This window comes from Perca flavescens, chromosome 12, assembly GCF_004354835.1.
Source record: "Perca flavescens isolate YP-PL-M2 chromosome 12, PFLA_1.0, whole genome shotgun sequence".
NCBI classification, from domain to species: Eukaryota; Metazoa; Chordata; class Actinopteri; order Perciformes; family Percidae; genus Perca; species Perca flavescens.
The window spans coordinates 22,337,489-22,353,878 of NC_041342.1; the positions used below are offsets into that span (position 1 = coordinate 22,337,489).

At 40.9% G+C, this 16,390-nt stretch overlaps 1 protein-coding gene across 2 annotated transcripts; it reads left to right on the forward strand.

Moving 5' to 3' along the window:
• The first annotated feature begins 291 nt into the window (after positions 1-291).
• Positions 292-10,674, forward strand: mfsd8l2 (major facilitator superfamily domain containing 8-like 2). 2 transcript variants are annotated; one of them, XM_028594087.1, is made up of 11 exons: positions 292-390; positions 605-790; positions 2,331-2,393; positions 2,546-2,665; positions 2,899-2,978; positions 3,446-3,728; positions 5,784-5,857; positions 6,328-6,541; positions 7,493-7,615; positions 7,755-7,885; positions 10,535-10,674. In XM_028594087.1, exons 1-11 carry the CDS (start codon positions 315-317, stop codon positions 10,613-10,615), a joined length of 1,431 nt encoding a protein of 476 aa, XP_028449888.1. In that variant the 5' UTR covers positions 292-314; the 3' UTR covers positions 10,616-10,674. The 2 variants fall into 2 exon arrangements, with proteins under 2 accessions (XP_028449888.1, XP_028449889.1); XM_028594088.1 differs by lacking the exon at positions 10,535-10,674 and having other exon boundaries at positions 6,328-6,557; positions 7,755-7,879.
• Positions 10,675-16,390: the final 5,716 nt, after the last annotated feature.

A 16,390-nucleotide genomic window follows, 5' to 3' on the forward strand; every position in this document is an offset into this window, starting at 1 on the left:
GCCTAATTTGAATGGACTACTGCAATCATTTCAGACTCAGTCTGTGTTGTTTTCATTGCTGATTTGATGTTTATTCCACCCTGTGTTTTCAGGTCTCACAACCTGCTGAGCCTCATGGGAGAAGCCCCGTATGATCTCAGTTTTCTATTTTTAAGAAGCTCTAAAATGAACTTGTACTATGGTGCGACCAATTCTTCGGAGCAGTTGTAATTGGATGCACAGTGTTTCTTGTTATCTGAAGCCACTGAACAACATTTTTTAACAACGTGTGCAGTCAGAGGTCGGCTTGTAAAAGGCAGCAAGTCACTGAGCAAATGGATAATCACCAAAAGAGGAATCTAACTTTTTACACCATTGGACTGATATTTATGCTGAGCGGCATTGAGTATGGTAAGTTCATTATGACAGCTTTATGGATTTGAAGACATGAGATAATTGTCTCATTAGAGCAACATCTGCCTGGCGTTTTTGGCTGTAAGCACACATCACAGAGGACATTTCATTTAGATATATTTTGCTGTGGGTAAACAAGGCTTGTTATTTACACATCTCTCCTCCTTTTCCTCCACACTCATCCTCCTTCATCCTTCTCTGGCGGTCTCAGCCGTCATTTTGCCCACAATATGGAGGTATCTACAGATTTTGGAGGCCCCCCCCTACTTCCTGGGTCTGGGTCTGTCTGCCTTCAGTCTGAGCGGACTGCTCACAGGCCCCCTTTTTGGGCTCTGGTCAGACCGGAGCAGAACTACAAAGTCCATCATCCTTTTCTCCAATCTTTTTGAGATTGCCGGTGAGTAACTAAACCACAAGACAAATCACATGACACAGAGAGTTGGGTTTTTAGAAGCCGCTGGCTCATTCATTATTCATTACACCTGCATAGGAAATTGTAGGTCCATGGGTGTGACGAGGTGATACTTAATACACAAGACCCAGAATAAACTGGAGACAGAGACTGTTATACCAAAACATTTAGATTTTATTAACAAAAAAATTAACAAAGGAAAAGACTTGTCTCCTTTCAACCGGGTGAAAGCAAAGTAGTTTCAATAAAAAGGCCTAAATAAAGACCATAAGCAAGGAGGGATGGAGTAAATTGAACCGTTAATAGATAAATAATTATGAATAAACCGCTACACTCAAATCCAAACTGTTCTACTGAACCTACTGTTCTTAAAGCACATGAGATGATTACCCTACCACCTGCCCCTCCCCCTTTAACACAGAAGAAAAATAAAATAATAATGAAATCAAAACATAACATAAAATGGCCCATTCAATTGAAAGGCACACTAAAATCTAATAAGTCTAGGTAAAACAGAGGTTGTCTTTGTTTGAAAACTTGCTAGACTGGAACACAGTCCTTACATCTAAATTTGCCTTTTTTCCCCCTGTATGTGCAATGCATGATGGTAGTTACCTTGCAGTTCAGCCTGGTCTCACAGAATTCTGTGAAATGATCACAAACTGTTAACAGCGCATTACGTGGTGGTGGTGGCACGGAATGTGCGAAAATGCCGTGTGGCCACCACAGAAAACAATGCCAATGTAAAGTCAATGAGAAGATGACGTAGCATTAAGAGCTACGTTAGTGAGTAGTATGAAAGCCCGAAAATCCGCGTAGGGAGGTTGGTTGGGGTGGTGGATGGGTCAAACAACAGAGGACTTTCCCCCATGGAGACCGGGGATCGTGTCCCGTGTCACGTTTCCTAAACCCAACCGTCGCTTTCTTCTTTTACTAAACCCAACCGTCCCGTTCTTCTTTTCCTAAACCCAACCGTCCCGTTCTTCTTTTCCTAAACCCAACCTTCCCATTCTTGTCCCACGTATCATGGAAACATAAGCCCACCCACAACCTTTTCCTTAACTTAAGGGGCCGTGTTCATTTCACGGAATTCTGTTAGTGACCATGAATCGCACACTGGTTTTTACAACAAATTGTTGTGGTAATTTGAGCAACCCTGCTCGATATTACTACATATTAATTCTTTAAAAAAAAATCTTTTTACATCTTTATTTATGAACCGAATGCCCACAGTGTCGATGCTAACATGCTAATGTGAAGTTAGGATAGTGTTTACCATGGTCACCATCTTAGTTAGCTTGCTTACATTTGTACTAAACACAGAGTACAGCTTGAACCAAAATGTTTGCCACATTGAAATTATGACCTGATGATGACGCTAGATGAAGAGTTAAGGTTGTTTAAATCGAAACGCCGGGGAGCAAATTTTATGGCAATTTATCCAATATTAGTTGAGATATTTAATATTTTAGTCTTGCTGCTAGCATTTCACTCAGCATGGTTTTCATGTTTATTTGTATTACAGGTAACTTCATGTATTTTATTGGATATTCCAAGTGGCTATTGTTATGCAGTCGGCTTGTAGCAGGTGAAACACACACACACACACACACACACACACACACACACACACACACACACACACACACACACACACACACACACACACACACACACACACACACACACACACACAGCATGTTGTGAAGGTGTAACAGAAGGATGCTGTTTTCCACTCAGGTGTCGGTGCAGGAGCGGGCTCCTCAATCTTTGGTTTCCTGACTCAGAGCACTCGGCCAGAGGAGCGCGCTGGCGTCTTTGCAGCCATCATGGCCTGTCGACAAGCTGGCCTCCTTGTGGGTCAGTTTCTCCCCCTTTATATAACCACAGAAAGACGTGTCATTTCACCTTTCTCCAGCTCCTCTGTCTTCTAAAACGTATCTGACACCAGGCAGGATGTGATGTCTTCTTTGATGTTCAGTTTCTGGGAGAAGGAGACATTCTATAAAATCACTTAGGGGGAGGCTACTGTCTCCACACATGCTCTGTTTTATTACATCTCCTCTTTACGGTTCTTCTTCCTGTCTCTCCAGGGCCGGCGTTCAACCTGTTCCTGCGGCTGTGTGATTTCAAACTTGGGCCCTTTGTTGTGAACAAATATACGTCTCCTGGGGTAACAGCATCCAAATAATCAGTAATCTAAGGTTCTCTGAAAGTCTCATGAATTCAGAAACAACCTTCAGAAACAGTGGTTCAACATTCTGCATTCCTCCTGACTCACTTTTTTTTTTGTCTTTCTTCTTTGTTCTTCTCTGAGTAAGGAGAATACAAAACGCCTGCAGCGATACTCAGGCCCTTAACAAACAGTATCGATTCCATTTCATGAGTCTCTAAATAAAACACCTGTAGAACGGATGGAGCTTAAATGAGATATAACAAAGCTCCTACACCTACTTCAATTTCCCCACATAATTGAATGCTGCATGTATCTTTATTTCACTGTGCCAGGTTACTTTATGTCTTGAACACCATCCTCCATATATAAGATAGTTTGTCTCTCCTAATAGTTTTCTAGGATTTTGATCTCAAGTTAATTTCTAAAATATATATATCTTATATATATATATTTTTTACTCTCAGATTTTCATGTGCCTGTTGTGGGTGCTGCTCCAGTTTGTGGTCCTGGCTCTGTACTGGGATGTACCACCCATCAGCTCAGAGGGGGGCGTAGTGATGGTGGAGATGAAACAATCGCAGGATGATGAGGAGGAGGTGCTGCTGATTGGGTCCGACGATGAGTCCGTGCACACCTACAGAGCTGTCAACTCTGACCAATTGGAGACCTCCGCATCGTCTGAGCTGCAGCTTGTCCATGGCGCCTCCGCAGTCTCCGATCACTACAAAACCTTCAGTGCCAGCAGAGGTGAGCGAGCAGGTTTGACTGCCCGTCCCGAGCAATGATTGTCAGATTTCCTCTGCCTCATTTGTGAGGTTCAGGTAGGAAGAGATGTCACTGCCAATGCACATGCTTCATATCAGCTCTATTGATTTTTTTGCATGCGCACACACAGTCATACTTACACACACTTTACATTCTCCAGGTCTCTCTGAGGAATTCTGTGTGGCATGTCAGATCAGATTGCCTGTGCATTGATTGGACTTGTGTGTATGTGTCTGGTTTATGTCAGAGTGTGCATGTATATGTATGATGTCAGGTCTCCTATTGGATTAGTGTCATAGTAAGTTTGTATGGGATGCAAGCTGTGATTGTGTGCCGTTATTGATTAACTTTTTCTGCACTGTTAGTCTGTGTGTGTGTGTGTGTGTGTGTGTGTGTGTGTGTGTGTGTGTGTGTGTGTGTGTGTGCGTGCGTGGGTGCGTACGTGTGTGTGCGTCAAACCTTCAAATCGATTCTCTCCCTCTTTGAAGATGTGTCAGAGGGATGGGTTGGATAGCAGACTTCCTTTTTTATTGACTGGATTGCTGTGGTTGACTTGTGGATGAAATGGAGACAGAATTGGTAATGTGGCCAACATTCTTCGTATTGATTTCCTTTCGATTTGAAGAAAATCTACAACACCAGAAACTCAGGAGCTAAACTGGAGGATGTCTGCAGCACTTGCAAATACTGTAGGAGTGTCTGATAGCCGTTACATTGTCTCGTATTCACTCTCTTGCATTACTGATCTTCCCTGACTTCTTGTGTATGAGTTAAGAATCTCTGAAACAACAGGCAGCTCTTTTACTTTCTTTTTACTTTTTTTTATCTAGTCTTTTATTTCTGGTTGGGGTCATGCATCACAAACAACACTAAATTAAATCCTGTGTGTGAATATTTGCTTTTGGAAATATTTAGCACTAATAAGCAGAATATAAACAGTTAAAAATAGTTTAGAGGAAGGGTTAAATATTTTGTGAAATACGCTTTGTGGGAGAGAGTTAGATGAGAAGATTGATACCACCCTATCTCTCAGCAAGAATATGACTAACAAAATGTCTTTAAATGCTACTGGTGAATAATTTGTAAATGTTACAGTTAATAAATGCTTTATGCTTTAGTTTTTAAGTTGTAAGGGTCACTCTAGGGTCACACTGACAATTTTACAAGTGCAGATTAGTTTACTTTTTATAAGGTGTACTACTGAGTGTCAAGTCTGAAGAAAATAACCCTGATGATGTCATCAAAGTAATCTTGGCTTGAACTTGAAGACTTACAAATTCATAACAGTAGTTTTGTGTCACAAAATGGGGACGTGAAGTTGGAGCGAAGGATGTTCACCGGCAGGGAGGGTCTAAGAAAGACGTTATCAAGTTGCATTATGGAATTTGTAGGATCCAGTGTTTTCTGAGCTCAACTCACACCAGAGAGTAAAAAAAAAATGTGACTTGTAAATACACACACAAACAAACATTAAAATACACACATATTTTAAATATGTACACTACACATACAGTATAGCAGTAGTTAACAACAATAAAATAATAAATAAAAGTAAAAACCCGGATGAGAGAGAACTGGACCACAGTAGATCACACACTGTAATATCAAGCCATTCTTCCAGCCATCTGGCACGTACCGGTACTTCCAAATTTAGCAGCAAGCCCAGCTCATTTTTCCTCCTCTCCAAGTCCATAAGTGAGTTTTTGTTCCAGGAAAAGCAAAATTTTGAATTTATTAAAATATTTCTTTTTCTTGTGCTATCATTTGAGCATAAGAAAAAAAAGCAGAACTCTCACTTATTACTTGAAAAAGACTATTTATTGGCTGGAGGATCAACATGACCAACCAGCCAGGATTTATCACGCCTGACTCTTTGAGTCTTAAGATTACTTTCAGATGATAAATGGCGTACAACTAGTTTATCTCAACCTAACTTGCCAGTTCAAACTTTCAATTCAATGGCACCACTTGAATTTGTTTTATGACTCTCTCTCTCTCTCTCTCTCTCTCTCTCTCTCTCTGTCTCTCACACTACAGAGTTACTGAGAGAAGAGGTGGTTGTTCTCCTCACGGCGCAGTTCATCACTCTCTTCAATCAGACAGCGCTGGAGGTGAGAGCAGCTAGTGTTGAGATCCGTCACCCAGGGTTTTCCAAGCATTTCACACAATGTCACACTATTTTACCCCGAGTTTCATCCAAACTGAATCAATCTGAGGCTTACGTGGAAAGACCTGCGCTTTTACTTTGAGAAAATAATCAAGTATCGCTTGACGTTCAAAGTAAAACTGATGTAAGGAGGGCACATAATCAGTCTCTATGTCCAAGACATGAAACATGAAGAGGCCTTTAATCTCTTCCAGTTAAACTGTGGCGCCGGAATAGTCACACAGTGCTGACCTGGATTATACAATCATTTCAATATCAAAACAAAACAATTCTTTTGATCTGGACTGAATGAAGCCATTGAAGGACTTAAAGGGTGCTTGTTTCAGCTCTTAGAAGAATCTCCTCCTCTACCTCTGGTTGAACCACTTTGTCTGACTGGCTGACCTCGTGAACATCTTTCTTAAAATCCCCCAGACCATGGTGACTCCTCTGACGCAGCGCCACTTCAGCTTTGGCGAGCTGGGCAACAGCCTGATGTACAGCCTGTGCGGGGTGGAGGTCATCCTGGGCTTCTTCTTTGTGCGCTGGCTGAGCAAGAAGGTGGCGGACCGCGCCGTGCTGGCTGTGGGCCTGGTCATCTGCTGCACCGCTTGTATCTGGTGCCTCATCTTCCTCTGCAACCCCCGAGGTGCTAACCTGTCTGGGTAAACACACAAACACAAATGCAAAAGGCCCACACAGCCTTAAAAAAAATGCCTCGCTGTTCTGTGCCAAATCGTTGTTGTTGTTGTGTGTAGAGCGCAGCGGAGCCATATCGGGTTACACACTGGCTGAGTTGAATATGCCCTGTAAATGATATCATTCAGACTCTGGCAGGCCGGCAGGAGATCATACAGGCAAACTGAATCCTGTATGTTCATGTTGGTCTGCGTCTGTTGCAGCTCGTCACGTTTATCGCTCTGATTAAAACTGACAGGTGCTGGAGCTGGGGAGTGCCTGAGTACATATAAAAGGATTACAGCAATCTAATTAGACAAAAATGCTATTTGTTAAAGCATAGCCTGCTTTTGTTTTCTATTGGTTACAGTCACAGTTAAAACAACCAAACAAAGAAATGAAACCTTAAAGGCAGATACCTGGAGAAAAATACATTTGACCACTATAAGAAACATGTTTGATTGCGTTTTGATTATACGCTTGCAGACTTTCAGCTTATGCAGGAACATCGAACAGTTTGAGTGGGCACACATTCACACAAACATGTGCATGGTGCAAAGCAGCAGAGAACAAATATCTAGTGGCTGCCAGCTTGGCAGTGGTTTAGTTTTCAGATAGAGCTATCTCTGGTGCTGCCAACCCGTTTGTGGAAGGGACTTAAAAACCGGGAGAAGAAGGGATGGATAACTGAAATATGATCTGACACACACTTTGAATCCTTATCACCACATATCAGAAATAAAAAGAAACAAAATATTATAATTGAATAGCTAAGAAATCAACTAATATGTTTAATTCATGTATGTGTTAGATTACAGTCTGTAAATGTAATTGTTTAATGATATGTACCTTATAATATGGGGGCAAACTAGAATGTCTATAATTCAGTAATACCATGGTATTATCTTTGCACCCCTGCCAGGTGGATACGGATGGGAGCTGTCGGCCTTCATCATCGGAGTCTTTCTGCAGCTGCTGGGGCTTCCCTTTGTGGCCGTGTCTCAGGTGTCTCTCTTCTCCAAAATCACTGCAGCGAAAACTCAAGGTTGGCTTGTTTTACCGCTGTTTCCACATTTCAACATATTGAAACAACAGATTGCAGCTCAGCATACGTGATGCACAGAACAGACATATTTCAATGTTTATATTTAACCTTTAATTCTTTTGTGACGCCTTACCAAAAGGATTCAGCCAAGGTGTCAGACGCTCAGTTGGGGGCCTGGCCACCATCTTGGGTCCTTTATGGGCCGGAGGACTGACTGAAAACTTGTACATAATGCTGGGCATGATGTTAGCCCTCCTCATAATGATCACTGTAAGTAGAACACAGCTCATTTGAGTGTTTAATAGCATAAAAAAATTTGGTAACATGATGACTTAAAAGATGAGGTTGATATTTTTGGATAAACACTGATTCCCTCTTTTGCAAGAGTGTCATGAGAGGATTGATACCACTCCCAACTCCTGTCAATAGTTACAGGGTTTAGTTTTGTCAAACTTGTTTCATGGTGTTTTCGGATCAAACTTTACCGCATTATGTTTAAATGGTCGTGTGTGTTCAAATGGCACAGTGACAGGTTTATGTTCCAACCCACGTCATCACACGCAGTGCCCTCTCTTAAATTGCTCTTATGGAGCAGCGCATATTCATCTGCTGATACAGCAGCTTCAGCAGCAGGGATGTCTTTTTTTCTCATTAATGTATGTGGATATGTGACTATGAAGCAAATTTTTAAACTGCTCCAAAAGAGCCAATTCTCAGTGTTTATAAAAAGTAGTAATCTCAAGTGCAGCGTTTAACGTGAAGGGTTAGGTCTCGTGCAAATTCAACGTAGCTGTGTTTGACCATTTCTTTTCTCCCAAGATCTAAAACATTGACGATATGCTTCTGGCACAAGTTCATACACCTTAAGCACAGCTGATTTAATTTTTTCATACACGGAGCTGTCTTCTAAGCTCAGAGACGAATAATCCTCCTGCGCTTTCCCTGTCAGGACACACTGTAATGTTAAAGCACAATCAGCATCTGGCCAGTCTCTAGTCTTTGCAGCACGCTCCAACAAAACAAAAAAGATATTTGGATCTCTTTTGTTAAACTGTGGCAGTAAACACAAATTACTCATGTCTGGTTGTGACACTAGTTTCACTTTTTCAGTCTGCTAGCGGATCATCTTTATTTCAATTTTTTTTTAACCTCCAACTTCTGGTTCTTAACCTTCACCTCTTGCTTTTTTCTTTGCTTTCGCATCTCCTGGTCAATCTGTAACATGATAAGCTCTTTCTGTTGCTCGGAAATTAGCCCCTTTGTCTGGACAGACATTGCTGTGTTAACTGGGAGAAGCTCTTCCTGCTCAGTTACAAAGTTAATTTAACATTGTCTTTTAGACGTTCGTCCCTCACAGCTACAGAATAGTGCTCACCGTCTTAATTAAATGTTCTAGGTTCTCCAGTCAGTACCCTTGATCAAGGCACTGGCTCGGATCTGGAGTTGGTCCCCGGGCGCTGTAATTGGCTGCCCACTGCTCCCTTGAAGGATGGGTTAAATGCAGAGAATGAATTTCGCTACATGTACGTGTATGTGACAAATAAAGTACCTTTACCTTTACCATTGGTACACTTTTCCAACACCTCCTCAGACGGAGCAGCAACGAAAGCTTCAATTTCTGACATTTCCCCAGCCGGTTTAGATTTCCCTGCTCTCTAAACACACAAAGACCCACTAACTAACCACCTAGTCTTTATGCAGCTACTGGAGGGTAATTATGCACTAATGCCCGATGAATCAGCTGAACGACTAGCAAGCCAGCAACCCACCTGGAATCCACGGATGTGCTCACAAGCAAATGCTTCAACCGCTTTGGCCACAACACTACACCAATCTCCCCTTGACGAATCCAAAGGGAAACGCTGCTATAGCCTACCAGGGAAAATCCGCACCACTTTATCAGAGTGATGCACACAAAAACAGACTTCTTGTTTACCTGTTCCCAGCCGAAACAGTATATATATATATTCCACCAAAACAAGTTCCTTCCCTGTACTGTTTTGTAAGGAAGAGATAAGGAACATGTATTTGTGGGATGAGCAGCAGCGTTGAGTATGTGGGTTGTGCCCATGAAAAATTTGCCAAATCTTCTCTGCCAATGCTAAACAGCTTATTCTGCCATTGACTCGTTTGGTGTTTGGTGGATTGGATAATTGAAGTTTGAAGAAACAAGACATATTGGCAATTTAACAATTTATTCATTTCCCAAACAGGAGCCTCAGTAGCGTGTGGAAGAACCATACACAGCCACAACAGCCTGGCACCTCCTCCTCATGCTGGTCACCAGCCTGGTCACACACTGCTGTGGGATGGCATCCCATTCTTCAACCAGCATTTGTCGCAAGTCAGCCAATGTGGTTGTGTTGGTCACTCTGGCACGAACAGCACGACCAAGTTCCACGATCCCACAAGTGTTCAATGGGGTTGAGGTCAGGGTTAGGGGTAGGGCTAGGGCTCACTCCAAATAATGACGCAACTTCGTTTTGCGGAACACCAGCTTGAAGTTGTCCTATCGCAAGGGCTAATCAGTCAAACGCGGCATGCCGATTCTTGGAGTAGACACTTACTGACTGTAGCTGTACTTACAGTAGATTTGGCAAATTTTTCATGGGTGCAACCCACATACTCAGCGCTGCTGCTCATCCCACAAATGCATGTCCCTTACAAATGGGGCACCATTTGAAAGGGAACTAAACATGCTTTCCAACGGTATAAGATTTATTGCCAGAAAGCATTGTTACCATAGAGAAATAATCCAAACACAAATTTCCTTACTTTTTGTGCTTTTCACATACCCAAACTGAGAAACAATAGCTACTTGCCAGTAAAATCTTTACCTCAACATATCTTTTATAGCCTCTACTTATTACTCGGTGCTCTCTATTCTCTAATGCCATATCACACTGTGCATTTTTGCAGATTATGACAGTGCTGTCCTACGACCGGCTGACTGAGCCCAGGGCAGTGCAGTGCGCCCAGAGCTCTGACAGCGGAGGCTAGAGCCGCAGTCTGTCTGAAGAGCCCGAGAGGTTGAAGACGGACAGAGGGAGTGCCCTTCACTTCTGAGAGAATCAATAAAAGTTTACTGCAGAGGAAACTGTATGACCGTGGAATAAAAATGTTCAAACACATACTGTACCTCAGAACCTGCCATTTAGTGATCACACAGGTAAAAAGACTATGTTTTTGAGCTTTGCACAATCTCTCCATTATCAGATTTTATTAGAATCTACCTTGCATGCATATCACTATCAGCCTATTAATTCTACTTCACACAAGGGGGCACCATTGCTCTCATATTGAATATTCAGAGGTGTAAATGAAGATGAAAGCCATTATTTTTAAACTGAACTATTTATATTCCCAGGTGGTGATGAAAAGATAAGAGAGCAGGTTTTTTTTCCATGTGACCCATACCAAACAAAGTTTTCATTTCTTGTACCGAGTCTTTCTTCTTCTTCTTCAAAAAACCCTAGCTGAAAATGAAACAGTTGACATAATGGGTGTAGAAGTGGAGTTGTCAACATCTTAGCAGCTCCATTTCAGTGGAAGAATAGGGTCAAATAAAGTGAAGTTTTAGAGATTTCTTGATATTTATTTGTAGTGTTGGAGTAAAACTGCGGTTATCTTCAGTGTTAATACAGAGATGTGACTAAAGCAGATAGTTGTTATCTGAAACTATTCCTCTATATCTTATGTGCAAATGAGAAGCTCCTGAATTAAAACCAAATTTAAGAAGTACTTGTTAATTAGCCATCTCTATCATTTTACTATGGGGGGGATTTAAAGTTGAATTGGCTGTATTTATAATTCAAAACATGACAAGGTGTGACTTTTGTACAGTCAGCTGTTCTTGCCTATATTTTCCTCTAGGATGTGCTGTATGCTACACATCTGCCTCTGAGAGGAGAGTGCTGTAAGCAACATCATGGCATCGTAGATTCCCTTTGTACCAATGAACATTGGTTTGGCCAATCTTTGTGTTTTTGCATAATTGCAGATAAGGCTCAGTAACCTTTTCCAGTTTTCTACACTCAGCATGTGATGTTTGGCTTTCCAGACGCTTTTCGCCTGAAATGGAAATTTTAATCTTTTCGACTCAAGAACATAATACATATAAGTACTTTCATGCCCTGATCAGCGTATTCAGGTACTTGACATTTTGAGGGAGATAACGGGGCGCAAGAAATTAGGTCAAGCCTGATTTTACTCTTTGAAAAAGATTGCTTTTTCATCACAATTCCGTGTGTCTTTGTGTTCTTAAAGAAACTCCTATACAACAACCTAAATAGCCACAATCATTTTAAAGCCCCTTAAAACTTGCATTTAAATCTTCAGTCATCTTCTATAATGTTAAATATTTGTGTTTAAGTTAAGATACATTTTCAAGGTGTCATAATTATTATTCATGGTATCAATAATAATGACACATTCCTCCTGAATGAAAAGTTCAATTCATAAACATATGCACCCTTTCTCATTTCAATGAACTGCTGCTATATTGCTGCTGCAGTCTTACTTGGTCTAGTATGACCCGTAGTGTATGGGGGCTAATGTTAGCTAGCTTTTAGTAAGCACATTTTGGATTGATATTGCTGCTGTGTAAGGCGATGCACCAAAGGTCCCTAAATGGACTCGAACCGGTGACATTGCGATTACATGGATGGTGTCATCGAAACAAATACAGAAATCTCTGATTTGAAATAAACCAAACTGTTCAAACGCTGACAGAAAATGTTGTGGTCATGTAGGACCCCATCGCTCACAGTAAAAAGCTGATTGAGAAAAAATTATTTAGTGCCTTTAATGAGATTGCATTAACTTTATCATTATATAATCCATGAAAATGTTTTTCTACATGGTACCAGGCATCCACTTAATCTTCTACATCGTGATGATCCTGCTTTCATACACAAGATTGTCTGTATTGGTGCAGTCAACTATGCTCCAACTCAGCTTCTATAACTATTAGAGGCAGCACACAACCCCCCAAGGACATAAATAGAAAAGTCAGAGGCCTTGGGCTTTTATGTTAAATATACCAAAGGTAGGCTCAGACGCACAAGTTATGAAATTTTAAAGATACACAGAACAACCATTTGATGCAGGAGCCAACAATTATTTCTGTGAAGCAACGATGAGGGTTTGTCGCTATGGAGATAGAGGGTTTTTTTTAAGCCAAAGACAAAAACTGTAATTGTAAAAGTAATTAAAAGAGTGGAAACCCTGGTTGCTCTGGTGGGGCTGCTTGTGGAATAGATAAAGTTGTAGTAAAGCTCTAATGGAAGTATCTGCATTTTGTACTAATACCTTACTATGAATGGCTCAGCCTTCTTTCTATATACTAACTGTTTTTATGCCATGTTGAGGAAGAGCAACTCAGCTATGTGCAGGAATTTTAGCTATTCAGTAGGGTGTAAAAATATCTTGGTAGCTTTAACCGTCATTCGGTGTTGAGTGCTTTTTTTAGTGTGTTTGCTTCTGTACACTAAACTGAACTGTGAACACTGAACTTAAATGTTTTATCCAAGTCTTATCCTCGACTGTTCTTAGGTACAGATTACACCGAGCCAGAGTGGTTTATTGCTCTGCATATTGCAGGCAACAACAACACAAGTATTTGTCCCGAACACCTTCCCATTACTTTCATTTTTAGAAAGGAGGTACATTTGACTATTTAATGCCTGTAAATCAAGATAGCTTCTTGGAAAAAATGCAAGCATGTGCACAAATCTCTCAAGAATCTTGGTTGATGATTTAAAAACATTTCATTTCATTTAGAAAATGTTTTGGGCATTTTAGGCCTTTATTTATAGGACAGCTGAAGACATGAAAGGAGTGAGAGAGGGGGATTGACATGCAGCAAAGGGACGCAGGTCGGAGTCAAACCTGCAGCCGCTGCGTCCAGGAGCAAACCTGTGTTTCATTTTTACATATATTTCTAAACCCAGGTTTCTCCTTTTGTTGCTGTTATTAGGAAAATACCATGCTCAATGATGGTCCATGTTATTTCTATTTTCTGATGCATACCATCAATAATCTTGTTTCTTTTGGAGTTACATATTCATCAAACCAAGAATGATCCCTATTTACCATTTATTATAGCAAAAACAGCATGTTTGCAAAGTGTTGGTTCGAGTGGGGTGGAAGTAACAAAAAGGAGAATAACATGTAACCCTACAAATATACAGTATTTCTTATGCAGAGTGCAGAAAACATGATCCCAATCTCTGTTTCATGTATGAAAGCAAATTCAAAGGTAATAAAGATGGGGGATCATGTATAACAATGTAAAATTTGTATACATAGAAATGCAAAATTTACAAATAAAAATGTAAAATTTGTATACAGAAATCAGATTTTTCTTGTTTTTATACCCATATGATACACTGTTGACCTAAGGGAAAAAGATATCTGGGTGGGGGATGGGAGTGATACATTTGTTGACTGACACAATATCACATGACCTGAATCTTAAAAAAAAACCAAGGTTTGTTTTCACTTTTTTGCATTTAGCTGCTATGAAAGCTAATTGCCGCCATTGTCTAATAAAGATAAAGGTAATTGGTCACAAAGAGGAAAACATCATTTGACTGGAGCAAGTGTGTAACAATTATGTTAGCGTCAGGAGAGGGGCAGAGAGTGGCTCTCCCCTTCCTGATGGCATTACTGAAGCCAGACTGAGGATGGTTGTTAATGGGTCGTAGATGATAGATGAGTTATCATCTGGTGAAAAAAAAGGAAGGGGATGGGAGGGGTGGAGGGGGGGGTCAGCTATATTCATTCCATGATTCACTTCTTTTTTTTTTTCCTTCCTGCTGCCATCCATTTTTTGTGCAGAAAGATGTATCCTTACAAATCATTTATTAAAATATTTAATTTTACAGGAATATATTTATTAGGAATGTATTTTTGTTTCTGCGGTGAAGGCAATTCATTAAAAAAATCCTTTAAATAGATGTCAGCAGTTGATCTCCTGCCAGCTTGGTCAAAGATTTACTGTGTGGCTCAAGTCCAATACTGTGTGTGTGTGTGTGTGTGTGTGTGCATGTGCGTGTGTGTGTGCAGACACGAAGGGAGGACATTTGCTACCAATTATGTGAAAGTTTTTCTTCATTTAATTTGCAGTATGTGTGGAGCTAGCATAAAGCTGTGTTTGAATCTACTCTTAGCAATATAGCAATATTGCGATATCGAGATGGCCGACTAATGAGCTGACAGGGGAGTGGGAAAAGAGAAAAAGAGGACAGCGTGCTCGTGGCTCGGCATCGATGAATCACAGTTTTTCATGTCCCCTTTCACATAAGCAGCTTTAGATTCAAAACGTAGGACTAGCTGGCTGGAAGGCAAATTATTTGATTTATTACATGTGGCGGCTTTGCTCGGGGGTATGCATATGCGTACAGTCACTCAGGTAGCCCCCTCTGCATTTCTTATAGCTCCCATCACTGTGTGTTTGTATTCTGCATACCTGGCATCGCCTCAGATACATTGAATCAATTGCCTCCACCCACACCAATCATCCACCCCCATACTCATATGTGAGCCTTAGTGAAATTAATGCCGTTGGGACATACACGAGCACTGAGTTTAAAGCAGCCTCGCTCATTGATTGCAGCCCATTGTAATAGCTATGGAAATATATTCAGATAATCATCAGGCTTATTTAGGTATGTGGCTTGCTTATGAACCTGACGTTGCTTTGCGAAGGGAGACAGAGGTTTTTTTTTTCTTTCTTTTTTCTTTGCAGCAGCACCAGAGAGCCTCAGAGAAGACAGTACATTTGCTCATCAATCGGTTTCGTTCCAGCGTGAGGTAAAATTATCAAATATTTCATGGTCCGGCCCTTTGAAGGTGGCGTTACTCAGGAAAGCTCAATGTGCCATGGAGCCAAAAATGTAATGGTGTTCAAACTGACGCCTTATTTTTATTGGTAGATGCAGGCCCATCTAACCCGCTGCATGAAAAAATAATGACAAATAAGACTCTTCTTACTGTCTGTTGTCTACTGTATAACTGACTGTGGTAAACAAATCAGTAAACAGCCAATCCTCACGTTTTATCTCACCCTCCTTTATCCTCATGTGGCGGTAAAAAAAAAAGCCCGGTCATGCTTGTTGTCTGATAGTGATAAGGTCAAGGTTTATCTGCCCATGGACATGTGGGAGCCCATTGATCCCATTAACAGCATGTGTGAAGAATATTATAAAATGATGAGAACTTCATAGGAGGTCAGGCAAGGATCAATATTAAATCCTATCTCATTTATAATCCTGCTGAGCAGAGAGGCTCCGCGGAGCTTAGCTGCTTAAAGAAGGCAGCGTTTGACAATTTACTTTAATGCTCATATGAATAAATGTAATGACACACAAATGCTTTGAGATGAAATGTTTTTATTGTCTGTTTGCAGGCACTTTGCGCTGTTTCGTTGTCAACAATTTGGCTATAAATATACTGATGGATGATGGAGAGACTTGACCAAAAAAGCGCTCGCACACACATGATGAAGGAAAGTAATGACATTAAAATCAATTTATCAAATGTTTGTTGCATCTCCTGGCAGATTGCTGTTGTGTCCTCGGCTATTTTTAAGGAGATTTGGCTGCTCTTATCTGCTATCTCCACCCTCTTCAACACAGCGTCTTCAGATCAAGGATTAAGTTTCTCATTATATCACTCAGAGGATTAACCCGTTCGCACACTCTCATTTCCCTAAGTTATGAATCTGACCGCTGATGGATGTCAAATTCGATGAGGGGGTTTCATGAAATTGAT